The sequence below is a fragment of the Salmo salar genome, chromosome 09 (assembly GCF_965601325.2).
Source record: "Salmo salar chromosome 09, fSalSal1, whole genome shotgun sequence".
NCBI classification, from domain to species: domain Eukaryota; kingdom Metazoa; phylum Chordata; class Actinopteri; order Salmoniformes; family Salmonidae; genus Salmo; species Salmo salar.
Window position 1 is genome coordinate 76,372,071 of NC_138299.1, and position 14,866 is coordinate 76,386,936.

At 41.9% G+C, this 14,866-nt stretch overlaps 1 protein-coding gene across 16 annotated transcripts in view; it reads left to right on the plus strand.

The window, feature by feature from the left end:
* Nucleotides 1-3,691: 3,691 nt before the first annotated feature.
* The window catches only part of LOC106611719 (uncharacterized), a 47,908-nt gene continuing 36,733 nt past the window's right edge, over nucleotides 3,692-14,866 (plus strand). For 15 of the 16 annotated variants that reach the window (XM_045723919.1, XM_045723922.1, XM_045723924.1 and 12 more), the window contains exon 1: nucleotides 3,693-3,842. In XM_045723919.1, the coding sequence (XP_045579875.1) occupies nucleotides 3,797-3,842 (46 nt within the window). In that variant the 5' untranslated portion in view covers nucleotides 3,693-3,796. Of the gene's footprint in view, nucleotides 3,843-14,866 lie in introns of all 16 variants that reach the window. The other variant, XM_014212220.3, reaches the window with a different exon arrangement.

The window sequence follows — 14,866 nt, forward strand, 5'->3', positions numbered from 1 at the left end:
ACCAGTACCCCCTCAGAGAGACAACCAGTACCCCCTCAGAGAGACAACCAGTACCCCCTCAGAGAGACAACCAGTACCCCCTCAGAGAGACTACCAGTACCCCCTCAGAGAGACAACCAGTACCCCCTCAAAGAGACAACCAGTACCCCCTCAGAGAGAACCAGTACCCCCCTCAGTGAGTCCACCAGTACCCCCTCAGTGAGTCCACCAGTACCCCCTCAGAGAGACTACCAGTACCCCCTCAGTGAGTCCACCAGTACCCCCTAAGAGATACCACCAGTACCCCCTCAGAGAGACAACCAGTATCCCCTCAGAGATGCCACCAGTACCCCCAATGTGAGGCCACCAGTACACCTTCAGAGAGACCACCAGTACCCCTCAGAGAGACCACCAGTATCCCCTCAGATAGACCACCAGTATCCCCTCGGTGAGTCCACTAGGGGGGTACTGGTGGTATCTCTGAGAGAGATCGTTTTCTTTACCCTGTTCAAATAATACACTACTGTGGCCCACTAAATGCTGTTACACAATCAGTTCATGCCCTTGGATTTTTACATGAACATACGACCAACTGTATGTTTTCTTAAACTGAAATCAGGTTTTCTGTGTCAAACTGTTTTCAACTCTCTATCACTGCGCTGACACCAATATTTAAGTAATTGACTGACACTGAATTCCTTGTCTTCTTGTGTCCTTGTTGGTCCAGATGAAGAGGCTGGGCTATTCCCTGGGTTTCTCCCCTGAGGTCCTTTCTAACCTCCATGGGTTCCAGGATCTGTTCCAGTACCTACACCCTACTGTCCCAAGCAGCCGCCCTCCTGCCCCGCCTTGACATCGTTGCTAGGATACATCGCGCTCTGGTGGCCACTCACACGGTGACGTCCAGGCCCTAGGGACATGTTGCCATGACTCCAAGCAATTAAAGCCCAACTTGGCCTTTGTGACATATACACTCCCCTACATATTTATTTGTACACTGAAGCTAAAACATTTCATTTGTCTCTATATTGCAGTATTTTGGATTTGAGATCAAATGTGTCATATGAGGCGACAGTACTTAATGTCACCTTTTATTTGAGGGTATTTTCATACAAAACTATTTTACCATTATGAAATGAAATCACATAATGTATTTAGTTCCCCCATTTGAAGTATTTGGATGAATTCACGTATTAAAGTAGTCAAAAGTTTAGTATTTGGTTTCATATTCCGATATATCAGCAATATTATACCCCCAGAAATATGACCCTCCCCTGTTATTGGTTATGGTGAGAGGTTAGCATGTCTTGGGGGTATGATCTTTGTGTGTCTAACTTCCTCACTCATCATTATTCCTGATTCACTCAGGATTATCTGTAATCATGGTAGCATCCACATTAATGTAGAAGTAGTAAAGTAGTCAAAAGTTTGGTATTTGGTCCCATATTCCTAGTACGCAATGACTACATCAAGCTTGTGACTCTACAAACATGTTGGATACATTTGCACTTTGTTTTGGTTGTTGCAAATTATGTTGTGCCCAGTAGAAATGCCATTTTGGACTCACTTTACGGAGCATCCTGAATGAATTGTGAATAATACTGTGTGAGAAAGTTACAGATGCACAAATATCATATAGCCAAGACATGCTAACCTCTCACCATTACAATAACAGGGGATGTTAGCATTTTATATCATGGGGGGGTATGATCTTTGTGCCTCTGTAACTTTCTCACACCTTAATATTTACTCAATATTTACTATTCATTCATGATAATCGGTAATCATGGTAGCATCCACATTAATGTAGAAGTGTTCAGAAACATATTATAGTCTTATTTAAAATAAAAGTGACTCCAAAATGACACTACATTATTTACCATTCATTTCTGTTGGCCAACATAATCTGAAACACAACCAAAACAAACTGCAAATGCTTCCAACAAGTTTGTAGAGTCACAAGCTTTATGTAGTCATTGCGTGCTAGGAATATGGGACTAAATACAAACATTTTGACTACTAATGAGTGAATTTGTCCAAATACTTATGACACCTTCAATTGGGGGGACTATATGCAGTACAGAAAGTGTTTTCATTTCTAAACGGTAGAACAGATATGTATGAATGAAAATATCCTCAAATAAAAGGTGACATTCTGTACTGTTGCCTCACATGAACCATTTTAACTCAATTCCAAAATGCTGGAGCATAGAGCCAAATCAAACGTTTTAGCTTCACCGTACAAATAAATATGTAGGGGAGTGTACTGTACGTAGCACTATGACCTGAATCCTCATCATGGTATGTCACACCATGGGCTAGGGACACCAGTATGGTGCAGAGTTTGACATGAGACTCCTGGATAATGTTCTAGTTCTGCAACTTATTGTTAGACAGTGGGGCTGCCAGCTTGTTTTATGATATCCAATTATGTCAATGTTCCTTTAGTAAAACAACTCAAACGGAAAAGGGAGCAGAACTTGACAGTTTGAAACTTGATTTTTTTGGGCTAGAAACTGCTATTGCTTGTTCACTGTGGGTTAAATGAATCCATTCAATGTATAGCCATTATATATGTAATACCCTTGAACTATTTTCTGTTGCGCAAGACAGAATGGTATAATTTGTCTGCATACTGTAAGGTGTGAATAGTCAGCATTGTAATGTGACCTAGATTACTTTTTCATCTGAGTCACAGGATGCAAAGCACAGAGACTTGGCAATGAGGCCCTTTATCTACCTCCCCAGAGTCAGATGAACTTGTTGATAAGATTTGTATGTCTCTGTGTCCAGTATGAAGGAAGTAAGAGGTAGTTTCGCGAGCCAATGCTAACTAGCTTTAGTGCAATGATTGGAAGTCTATGGGTATCTGCTAGCATGCTTTTCAATGCGAAGCTAACTCTAACTTCCTTCATACTGGACACAGAGACATACAAATACTATCCACAAGTTAATCTGACTCTGGGGAAGTAGACAAAGGGCCTCATTACCAAAATCTTGAAGCATCCCTTTAATCATGTTAATGGGAAGGCTATGAGCCTATGATGAATACCGGTATAGAGTTTATGGTATCTCACAGCTATACCGGCCCAACCTCTCACTAACACTTCCATGATTTGTGATGGTTGTTAGTGTTAAATAACCTCTTCTGTATTATTCAGGGCAGTATAACTGAACCCACAATGTATTCTTTTTTTATCCTGTTTTCCATGTAAAATGAATGAGGTCCCCGCTGGCTAAGGCATGTGAGATGGGGTAGGACAGAAGCGTTAGTGTTAGATGAAAATAGACAGGACAGAGCGCAGGGAGGATGTGGTGTTTTCTTTATTTGAGGGGTTGGTTCACTACTGCTGCAAAGCAGTTCCTCCTGAAACTAACTCCTTAGACTCTTCAACTCTCTCCATAAGGTAAGTCCTCAAGGAAGCCAATGCCTTGACTTCTCTAAACTGCTTCTCTAATGTAATGTGATGACAGAAACAGAACAATATGATTGACACACAAATGCATCTCTAACTTTTATAGTGCATCTGACAAAGTTGAGTTTTTATGCTCTGACATAAATATTACTTCCTGTTTGAGTTCTAATTAATTGTATTCACACTATCATTCCCTGGGTGGTTTGATTACACTTTATATTCAACATGGAAAACTTTGATAAGCAGCTGTTGCCTCTCACAACCATAGATTTTCACGCTAGGTGGCGCAATTGCCTATCTATGGCCCGTTCCCTTGTTTTACTTGGATGTCCACGTAACCGCGTACGTATTATGCGCGCATCTGTTGTCCAAAAAACATTGAGAAGGAAAACTTAATAGAAATGGCGGAGGGTGCAACATCTCTGAAGGGGTTGCGAGCTCAAATGGGTAAGGAATACACTTAGCATAACTAATTATTGATGTGCCAATGTAGCTACTTAATGAAGTCGAATTTCCTCTACGTTGCTTGCTAAGTGACCCCTCTAACGGTAACCTACTCAGTTTGAACATGTTTTGTGGCTAGCGAGGTAACCTTATCCGCTGACAAAAGGGGTTGGAAGTCCGCAACTCTGATCCCCTCCGGCTAGTTTGAAAGCTAGCTGTACACCCTACTAAGCTAGCTGCATGAAAATCAACGTTTACCGGGTCGTTTATTTTGCACTATATGTAACTAGTACAACGTTCCTATTGAATGTACTTATTGTAAACTAACATTAAAACCTACTCTAACGGAGTTAGCCAAAGTAGCAGAACCAGAGAGCCAATCCTTGTTGGATCCAAAATTAAATGTAATCACCGGTTGGATCGGATCTGTGTGCGTGCGTGCTGTTGAGGCGCCATAAATTGCTACCTAGCTAACGTTACACATCAAACTTGTTGAAATAGTTGCCTAATTATTTAGCTAATTATTAACTAAATATTTTTTTTGCCAATAAGCATAGTTAACTTAGCTAGCTGGGTAGCGAATTTATACAGTTAGCTAGCGTCATAACAGTGCCTCTTTTCTGACTAGCTAATTTAACTAACATTAGCTACAGTAGCTACTTCATGGGTCATCTTTGACATCTCCAAGTTCAAGCTAGGAGTTAACGTTAGCTAATGACTTGCTAGCCATTGTCTGCGAAGGCGCAAACCGTATTTTGTGGTTGGCTAACTAGCCAGTTTAACCAGATGACCCTGGAGAGGGCAGTTTATTCGAGTAATTTTATTACATTACGGTAGCTAGCTGATTAAGGAAGCAATTTTCCAACTTGTCTAGCTACTAGGCTGCACGAAACTGTAGTGTAAACCACACAAATTGTCTGTTGTCATGTTAAATGACGCTAGGCTAATTCTAAAACAATTATGTGCAAGTAACGTTAGCTACGTAAGTATTGCAATTTTTTGTGCCTGTCTTAATGCCCAGAGAGGACGTTTGTTGTGGTATTCCTGAGGGCTTTGTATGAGAGTGTTCCTGTGGGCTTTGGATGTTGACAGGTTTTGACCTGGAACTGGGAGGTGATTGGTGGTTTCATGGGATTTGAGAGGAAGTTATGGTGTGGTTTTTGTGTTGCTTGCCTACCTAGCTAATTCCTCTCTAGAGACAAGTCACCAATGCACAGTTTCCCCTCATTGCATGTGGCTCATTGGTATTCAAGCAGTGAAGAGAATCTGAAATTAAAGCTATTTGTTTAAGCTTGTTGACATGTGACAGATTCTGTTGTCTTGGCAAGGTAGCTAGCTGCTACATTTATTTATTTAACCTTTATTTAACTAGGCAAGTCAGTTAAGAACAAATTCTTATTTACAATGACGGCCTATGAACAGTGGGTTAACTGCCTTGTTCAGGAGCAGAACTACAGATTTTACCTTGTCAGCTCAGGGATTCGATCTACATAACGATGTCTGACGTGGTTTTGCACTGAGTTCCACAGACACTGAACCAAAAGTCCACAAAGCTGCTCATGGGATGATAAGACTGTTTGTTTGTTTCTTGGGTATTTGGTTCCACTTTTTCACTGCAAAATTGCTGTATAAGCCAACACTTTTTCTATGTCTTAACATTGTTTTACACAGAAGTTATTTTACGTCGTAAGCTGGGCCTCTTCCTGAGTGGCAGCCAAATGCACAGATGTTTACTGTGTGTCTGCATCAGAAGGTCTGAATGCCCAGTTTGTTTTGTACTCAAACTGTTGGACTGGGCTGAAATGCTAGTCTTTCTTTCCGTCAACATACCAGGTGTGAAGGGGTGTTTCTGAAACTAGGTCGTATCTTTTCTTCATCCACTTTCTCATTCACTATTTTCACTCTGAAAGCTATATCCACTGAAATGTGTCTTTGTGAAAGTATTTTCCAGAGATATTCAATCTTGCCTGTCAGTGGACTGCTGAGAAAGAGGGTGATGTGGGGAGGTTTGAAAACCCCAACCGCACTGTGTTCATACATAGGAAGGCTAACAAAAGAATGGCTGGAATCCAGTACAGCGTTAAAACACACAAATACTTGGTTATCTCCGCAAGATTGTGGTTTGTACCTACACTGTCATTATGAGTGCAGATCAGATGATTGTGACTGGAACCTAGCAAGGCTATCTGAATCCTGGCTCTGCCTGGCCTGAAGAATCAAAAGCATGAAAAATATTTCTGAATTGTTCTGAGGGAACCGAAGGAGGAAATTGTTTAGCCTTTTTTTGTGCAGAAGCTTGTAGCAATGAAACAGAAACAACTAGTTAGGAGGAGCTCCTCTCATCCCTGCCTTCTATAGGAGGTTAACCCTGAGTTCAGAGGTCATGACCTGCTACAGTCTGAGATTGCAGAGCCCCCGACAGTGACACGGTTTGGTTCCATGGCAGGCATTACAGCACAGAGAAACGTGCCCCAGGCAGGTCAACTCTTTTTATAGGGTGAATAAGAGCTGATTCATGTGTTGCAGTAAAATATCATGGAAGTTTGGATGTGCCCACTCATGCAAAAGCCTCCCGTCCTCTCACCATGGTGGAAAGATTTGGGAAGTAAAAGTAGGCTACATTATTTGAATAAGAGGCCAGTCCATGGCCCTCCCATTCTGACTACATAGAGTAGTAAGTGACTCACTGAAAAGCAAAGATAGGCCTAGTTTATAAAATCAGCAAAAAAAGCAACGTCCCTTTTTCAGGACCCTGTCTTTCAAATATAATTCGTAAAATTAACAAATAACTTCACCGTTCTTCATTGTAAAGGGTTTAAACACTGTTTCCCATGCTTGTTCAATGAACCATAAACAATTAATGAACATGCACCTGTGGAACGGTCGTTAAGACACTAACAGCTCACAGATGGTAGGTAATTAAAGTCACAGTTATGAAAACTTAGGACACTAAAGAGGCCTTTCTACTTACTCTGTAAAACGGCAAAAGAAAGATGCCCAGGGTCCCTGCTCATCTGCGTGAATGTGCCTTGGGCATGCTGCAAGGAGGCATGAGGACTGCAGATGTGGCCAGGGCAATAAATTGCAATGTCCGTACTGTGAGACGCCTAAGACAGGGCGGACAGCTGATCGTCCTCGCAGTGGCAGACCACGTGTAACAACATCTGCACAGGATTGGTACAGCCGAAGATCACACCTGCGGGACAGGTACAGGATGGCAACAACTGCCCGAGTTGCACCAGGAACGCACAATCCCTCCAGTGCTCAGACTGTCCGCAATAGGCTGAGAGAGGCTGGACTGAGGGCTTGTAGGCCTGTTATAAGGCAGGTCCTCACCAGACATCACCGGCAACAACGTCGCGTATGGGCACAAACCCATCGTCGCTGGACCAGACAGGACTGGCAAAAAGTGCTCTTCACTGACGAGTCGTGGTTTTGTCTCACCATTGGTGATGGTCGGATTCGCGTTTATCGTTGAAGGAATGAGCGTTGCACCGAGGCCTTTACTCTGGAGCAGGATTTCTGAGGTGGAGGGTCCATCGTGGTCTGGGGCGGTGTGTCACAGCATCATCAGACTGAGCTTGTTGTCATTGCAGGCAATCTCAACGCTCTGCGTAACAGGCAAGACATCCTCCTCCCTCATGTGGTACCCTTCCTGCAGGCTCATCCTGACATGACCCTCCAGCATGACAATGCCACCAGCCATGCTGCTCGTTCTGTGCGTGATTTCCTGCAAGACAGGAATGTCTGTGTTCTGCCATGGCCAGCGAAGAGCCCGGATCTCAATCCCATTGAGCACGTCTGGGACCTGTTGGATCGGAGGGTGAGGGCTAGGGCCATTCCCCCCCAGAAATGTCTGGGAACTTGCAGGTGCCTTGGTGGAAGAGTGGGGTAACATCTCACAGCAAGAACTGGCAAATCTGGAGCAGTCCATGAGGAGGAGATGCTCTGCAGTACTTAATGCAGCTGGTGGCCACACCAGATACTGACTGTTATTTTTGATTTTGACACCGCCCTTTGTTCAGGGACACATTATTCCATTTCTGTTAGTCACATGTCTGTGGAACTTGTTCAGTTTATGTCTGTTGTTGAATCTTGTTATGTTCATACAAATATTTACACGTGTTAAGTTTGCTGAAGATAAATGCCATTGACAGTGAGAAGACATTTATTTTTTGTTGAGTTTAGATGCTTTGTATCAGTTGGCTGTATAAGCATTGAGCCTAGGCCTATCCACCCCATTGTGCTTGTTGGCCTGCCATGAGTGATGCTGATGAAACGTGATGTGTGGGTTACACATCTGAGACAGTCCTTGTGTGAACCCTAACGAGCCCAACTCTGGTCAGGGCATTCTGTCATTAGCCAGTGAGAATGGAGCTCAACCTGCTGTCGTCAAGGTGTCATCATCCCGGTGGCTCTGGAAATAGCCCCGGCTTACCTCTGAGTAAATGTGTCCCCAATAATCCTGGACAAGATCTGCTGTGTGTGTGCACCCTCCTCACAGCTGTGCCCGGTGAAGGCTGTCATTATTAGACAGTGTGGACACATTCCCCTCCAGTCATCTGCAGTACTGCACTTCCTGCTAGCCAAGAAACACCCAACCACTGCTACTGCTGGGCCCCAGAGGGAATGAGAGGTCACTTCACTGAACTCACTATTGTCTCTGACTGATATTTTTGTGTGTGTGGAGTGGTGGGTGGGTGTGTGGTTGTGTTAAGAGTGGGGTGGGGGGGCTGTAGTTGTTACTGTTTCTTTTTGCCCTGTCTACTGACGAGTGGCTGGACTCTATGCTTTATTTTTGGCTGACTGGTACTGAGCACTGAGGTGTCAATCTCACTGTGGCTTTGCACAAGAGGCACGAACGCAGCAGTCAGCATGTCTTCTTCAGCAGTGGCCCAATGTAAATTTATTGTGAATAGTATGTAATTTATGAACACAAGGTTATATGCCTCATACTCTTTTATATTGGTGTTCATTACCCATAGTGCTTTGAAGTTAGACATTTCCTGTTTGACTACTGGTGGTTTTGTCCGGCTGTGAACAGAACTGCAGCTGCATGATGGTGCAGGCTGGCCTGCTTCCTGTTTATGACCAGTGACTGCCCTGTCTGTGGAGCCATGATGAGTGTTCCAGGACAAGACGGGAGCCCCCTGATGAGTTGGATTTTACTGCCTCCCCTAACTGCTCTGCTTGGGGGATGTTTCCTAGCCTAGCTAGCCTAATCAATATAGCCAGTCTATTTACTATGTTGTGTGTTATTATAGACAGCAAAGCTGTTGCAGTGCATACTGTACCCTAACTGCCTAATAGGATAAGTTAGGTACTACAGACTAATCGGTTGAGGTGTTTCCCCCATCGCAGCAATGTAGTGCCGCTGCATAGGCTAATGAAAATTGTATGTCCTCTATGGTTTGATGAAAAAAAAAGTAGGTTGTTTTTAAACATATTGTATTTTAGTTGTGGACATAAAATAAAACATATTTTTTCCCCAGGTTAGTATCATTGTTAATCTCAGTCTCTTTTACAAGAGAGACCTGGCCAAAATGGCAGCACACAAAGTTGCAGACACATTTACAACATAAAACACGAAGCACTACAGTTTAAAAAAAAACATACATTTACATACAGAAAAGCAAGATGGTGTGGGAAAGTGTGGTGCAACTGTGGGTCAAAACATTGATAGCCCTCTTTTATTTTCCATCATAGTGTTCAACCTAACTTTAAACACATTTTTAAATGGGATGAGCTCCTGTCATTTTAGGACCTTTTCAAGCATGTTCCAAGTGGAAGGGGCAGAGTCCTAAAAAGCTTTTTGACCTAGCTTTGTACAGGCCTTAGGCACAATCAACTAGACACATTCATCTGTGCACAGATTATAGTTTTCATTTGACTGCTAGACAATGTAGTTACAAAAGTAAAATGGTAGTTGTCTCAATATGGCCTTATAAATAAAAATGTACCAACGATTTAATCTCTGAAGAGCTAACGAAGGCCAACCCACTCTCATGTAGAGGATACAGTGATGTGAGAGCTTTGGAGTTAGTAACAAACCTTAGCTCCTCATGGCTTTTATTTGTATTTATTTTTTTATTGCAGAAAAACCAGCAGACAATGGCAAAATAAATGCAAAACTCTTTCTGGATGCTCAACACAAAGTACAGTTAATGTATTTTTTGTTTCATCGGGTAATGATTCGCAGGGTAATACTTATGGATCATTCTGAAAGAGACCTCTTTGACCTTGTTAACGAGCAGGTATTTGTGTGGTAATAACCAGACTTTTTCTCCAACAGATATTATTGACAAATGTATTCCAGTAAGTTGTGACATGAGAAATTGATTCTATATCCCTTTTAAATAAAGCAGGGATGGATCTGTTGTTCTGAGGGAGCAAGGAGAAACACATTTTTTGTATTGGAGAGTCAACTGGATTAAGTGAGGGTATGTCAAGAAGGTGAGGTCTGGTTACACCTCTAAACAACATGAGAGTTCCAGATGGAATAGCATCAGACTATGGTGAACTCTCTAGGTGTGACAGGGATATTGTAAAGAGAGAAATTCCTTATAATGATTGACAACCCTTCTGCATTAAAACGTTGACTCATCAGCAGGATATGATTATTAAACCAGTTCTTAAAAAAAATAGACTTGTTTCTATACAAAATATCCTTATTGTTCCAAATGAAATGCCTATGCTGGGAAAAATTGTTTATATATTAACGACCACGCTAAGAATAATTGTCTATGAAAAGCAGATCATTTTGTAGGAATCTAATCATTGTTATAGTTACAAAGTAACACAAAATTGAAGCCACCTAAACGGGAGAAGATATGAGGGATGAAATTCCAAATTGAAGTTGTATTCTTTAGGAAATGTTTAGCCCAATTTATCTTAAGTATTATTCAAAGTATGAAAACCCAAAAAAAATGAGACCACCATATTCATGTGTTCATAGCGACAGATTTCGTAATATAATGTGTATGATTTTTCCAGATGGAGTTGAAGAGCATCTAGTCAACCGGTTTACTTATTTTGTTAAGCTGTAGGGACTGGGCTGCATATGTAAGTCTGGAGATAGCTTTAGAAAGCAATACTTGACCTTTTCAAGGATAAATCCCTCAGCAACCAATGGTTAAACTTTTCTTTTCAAAAATAGGTATGACATTTAATGAGCATCTTGTCTGTTGATCCTTAGATCAACATGGTAATCCCAAGGTACGTTACTTTTTCCTTGACTGGAATATTGCATATAGAGAGTATCACACAGTCTTTAACAGCAAACAATTCACACTTAAGGCAAAGACCAGATGCTTTGGAAAAAATATTTATCACATCGACTGCTCTAGGAATCTGGTCAGCATCTTTCAAAAAGAGGGTGGTGTCGTCTACAAGCTTACTGGTGATATCTCTGTCAGCAATAGAGATCCCTTTTATATCGCTGGATTTAACAAAACTTGTAAAAGTTGGGTTGCAAGTAGGAAGAGTTAAGGTGAAATTGGGCAACCTTGCCTAGTTCCTCTTTTCAATTCTAGGGGGAGTGCCATGCTCTAATTTAATGGAACTGTTCCCATTCGCCCCATGTTAGTGTCCAGCATGCGTAATGATGTCACAGGGACAAACAAGTACAAGATATCACCATAATCAATTACAGGCACGAAAGTAGCGGAAACGAGCCTCTTTCTCTCTTCAAAAGAAAAACATGACTTATTATGAAAATAAAAACCCAACTTGAACCTTCGATGTGGGTTTTAAGGTGAGACACTCATCTATCAAGAGACCCCAAGTACTTGTAAGTTGCTTCTCTTATACTCTATCTGCATAGTGACTATACATGGGAGAGTCTGAGGTTTCATCTTAGATTTTGTGAAAACCATCAACTTTGTTTTTTTCAGCATTTTAAAGCCACTTCAGCTGACAGAGCTGAGTCTGGACAATAGTAAAGGCAGATTGCAGTTCTTCAAAGGCCTTATTCAATGTTGCGGCACAACAATAAATAACTGTCGTCAGCATAAAAATGAAAACTAGCATTTGACACGTCATTATTATACCAACATTATTAAAGGGATTCTTCGGGATTTTGTCAATGAGGCCCTTTATCTGCTTCCCCGTAGTCCGATGAACTCATGGATTCCATTTTGTATGAGTGTGCGGTTTGAAGAAAGTTGCTAACTAGTGATAGCGCAAATGCTAACTAGCGTTAGCGCAATGACTTGAAGTCTATACCCATAGATTTCTAATTGTGCTAAAACTAGTTAGCATGGGCTCGCAAAACTTCCTCCAACGTTCTTCATACTGGACACAGAGACACAAAAATGGTATCCAGAAGTTCATCTGACTCATTGCCAAAATCCAGAAGTGTCCCTTTAATATAAATAGTGAACAGTGGTCCTGCCCCCTTCTGGACAGTTAACCTATCTGGTGACTTGCCATCAGAACTCTGTCCAGTTTCTGACACGCAGCTTTTGAACCAAGAGACTGCCTGATCAGATAATTCTGTGTTGGCAAGTCTTTGCAACATGTCGTGATCAACTGTGTCAAATGCCTTTGACAGATCGATTAATAAGGGTGCCGTTTCTTGTCCATGGCATCAATGATATAATTAACAACATTTGTTGCTACAGTAGAAGTGCCATGCTGTTTTCTGAAACCTGATTGAAACGTAGATAAAATACCATTGAAACGTAACTCCAATTGACATCGGCTAGGCAGGCAAATTTGTTGTGTGTGTGCTAATGGTTTTGCTTAATACCTTCACTCAGTCACCATTGCTGTTGTCCCCATTGTCATTACTGTTATAAAAACGCCACCCACGCTCTTGTCCGGCTTTGTGCTGCGTCATCCAGTCTGTCTGATTTACTGCAGCCAGCCCACTCGGGTCTAATGTATGCTTATCAATGCAAATCTCCATAGTGATGGATGCAGGTGCCCTCTCCCTCCTCTTGTCAGCTCCTTTCAGTGTGCACAAGGACACCTGGCTCTTTCAGTTCTACAATACGTGGTCCTGTGTGGCTCAGTTGGTAGAGCATGGCTCGAACCCAGGGTTGTGGGTTCGATTCCCACAGGGGACCAGTACGAAAATGTATGCACTCACTACTCTAAGTTGCTTTGAATAAGAGCGTCTGCTAAATGACTAAAATGTAAAATGCGTATAAGTCTGTGGTGAAAAGACCTGAATAAAAGCATTATATTCAATTGAAACCCCTATTGCATTGTCCAGTTAATGTAGGCTAGTCTATGACCAATATTAACTTAGGATAAATTGATGGTATCACTAGCCTCCCAGGTGTGGCAGGGTTAATGGGTATGGACTGGAGCATAGATGGTGTAACCAGGGACTCAGTCCTTTATTGTTGCTATGGTGTACTGTTATTTGCATGCTTTGTGCTGGAGGAGAGGGCTCACTGTTTGCCCACTGTCCTCCTTTGTGAGTGACCGAGAGGATGAGGACAGTGACTCAGACAATCCCTTTTGCATATTCTCTATGTCCTCTGGCCTGCTCTTTTAATCTGCGTCTGTGAGGGCAGGCTGCACCTACTTCTAATCACGCTATCACACAAGCAGGGAATTATTTCAACTTCTTTTAAAGATGACTGTCTTCAGTGGAACTCTTTTTGGATCGACAATCTGAATGACCACTACCTGGACCAAGAGTCTGTCTATGAATAGAGTATGAACACTCCAAAGGAACTCAGACCCCTCAAAAGAGCCCCAGATGTGAATTGAACTGAGACCATCTCGATAGGTTGTCTGAGTTTGGTTTGCTTGAATTCTGTGATCTGGTCCCTTTTTTGGGGCAATGTGAACACAAAGCTCTCCAGGTTCGCTTGTCATTATTCCCACACCACACAGTAGACTACTGCAACACCGTTTCCCCTGCCATAACCCCTCACACTGGTGAGAGAAGATGATGTGCAGGTTCGTGGGGAAAAAAGTGTGCTGTTTATGGATATTAATTAGAGATTGTCAAGGATGCACAGAAATTCAAAAATACCGCTTTGTACTGACACGATGTTATGATTATTTCTTTGCAATATGTTGATCTATAGGCTAAAATAGCTTCATAAGCTGTTTATTGATTGTGGGGTTTGAATAGTGAGAAGACAACATATTTGGTGAGAATCCCTGTGGCTCAGTTGGTAGAGCATGGTGTGTGCAACGCCAGGGTTGTGGGTTCGATTCCCACGGGGGGCCAGTCCAAAAAAATACATGAAATGAAAATGAAACGTATGAAATGTATGTATTCACTACTAAGTCGCTCTGGATAAGAGCGTCTGCTAAATGACTAAAATGTAAATGTAAATCATAACATGGGTACAAAATCCGTTCTAGCTCTTAAAGGGGCAGTAGCCTACATTGGGTGTATAATTTTAAATTGGGCCTACAGCATTATTTAATCAGCAGTTATTCTACTGGTATTTTAATGTTAAAATTTAAATATTATTGTATCTTCTGATTACAATTGTCATCTTTTAACGAAATGCTATCTATTAGCTTCCAAAATGTAAGTAGGTACAGTATATCTAGTTGTCCGATAGCACATTCTGATGGAGTGGCTTGTCCTGTACTTTTACCCAGAGTGCATTGAGGGAATGTTGGAAAAATACACAGAATATAAATGTAAAGTGTTGATCCCATGTTTCATGAGCTGAAATAAAAATATGCACAAAAATAATCTAAAATTTTGTGCACAAATTTGTTTACATCCCTGTAGGTGAGCATTTCTCTTTTGCCAAGATAATCCATCCACCTGACAGGTGTGACATCAAGAAGCTGATTTATACAGCATGGTCGTTACACATGTGCGCCTGGGTACAATGAAAGGCCATTCTAAAATGTGCAGTTTTGTCAAACGACACAATGCCACGGACGTCTCAAGTTTTGAGTGTGTGTGCAATTAGCATGCTGACTGCAGGAATGTCCACCAGAGCTGTTGCCAGAGAACTGAAAGTAAATTTCTCTACCATAAGCTGCCTCCAATGTCATTTTAGAAAAATGTGTCAGTACGTCCAACTGGCCTCACAACCACA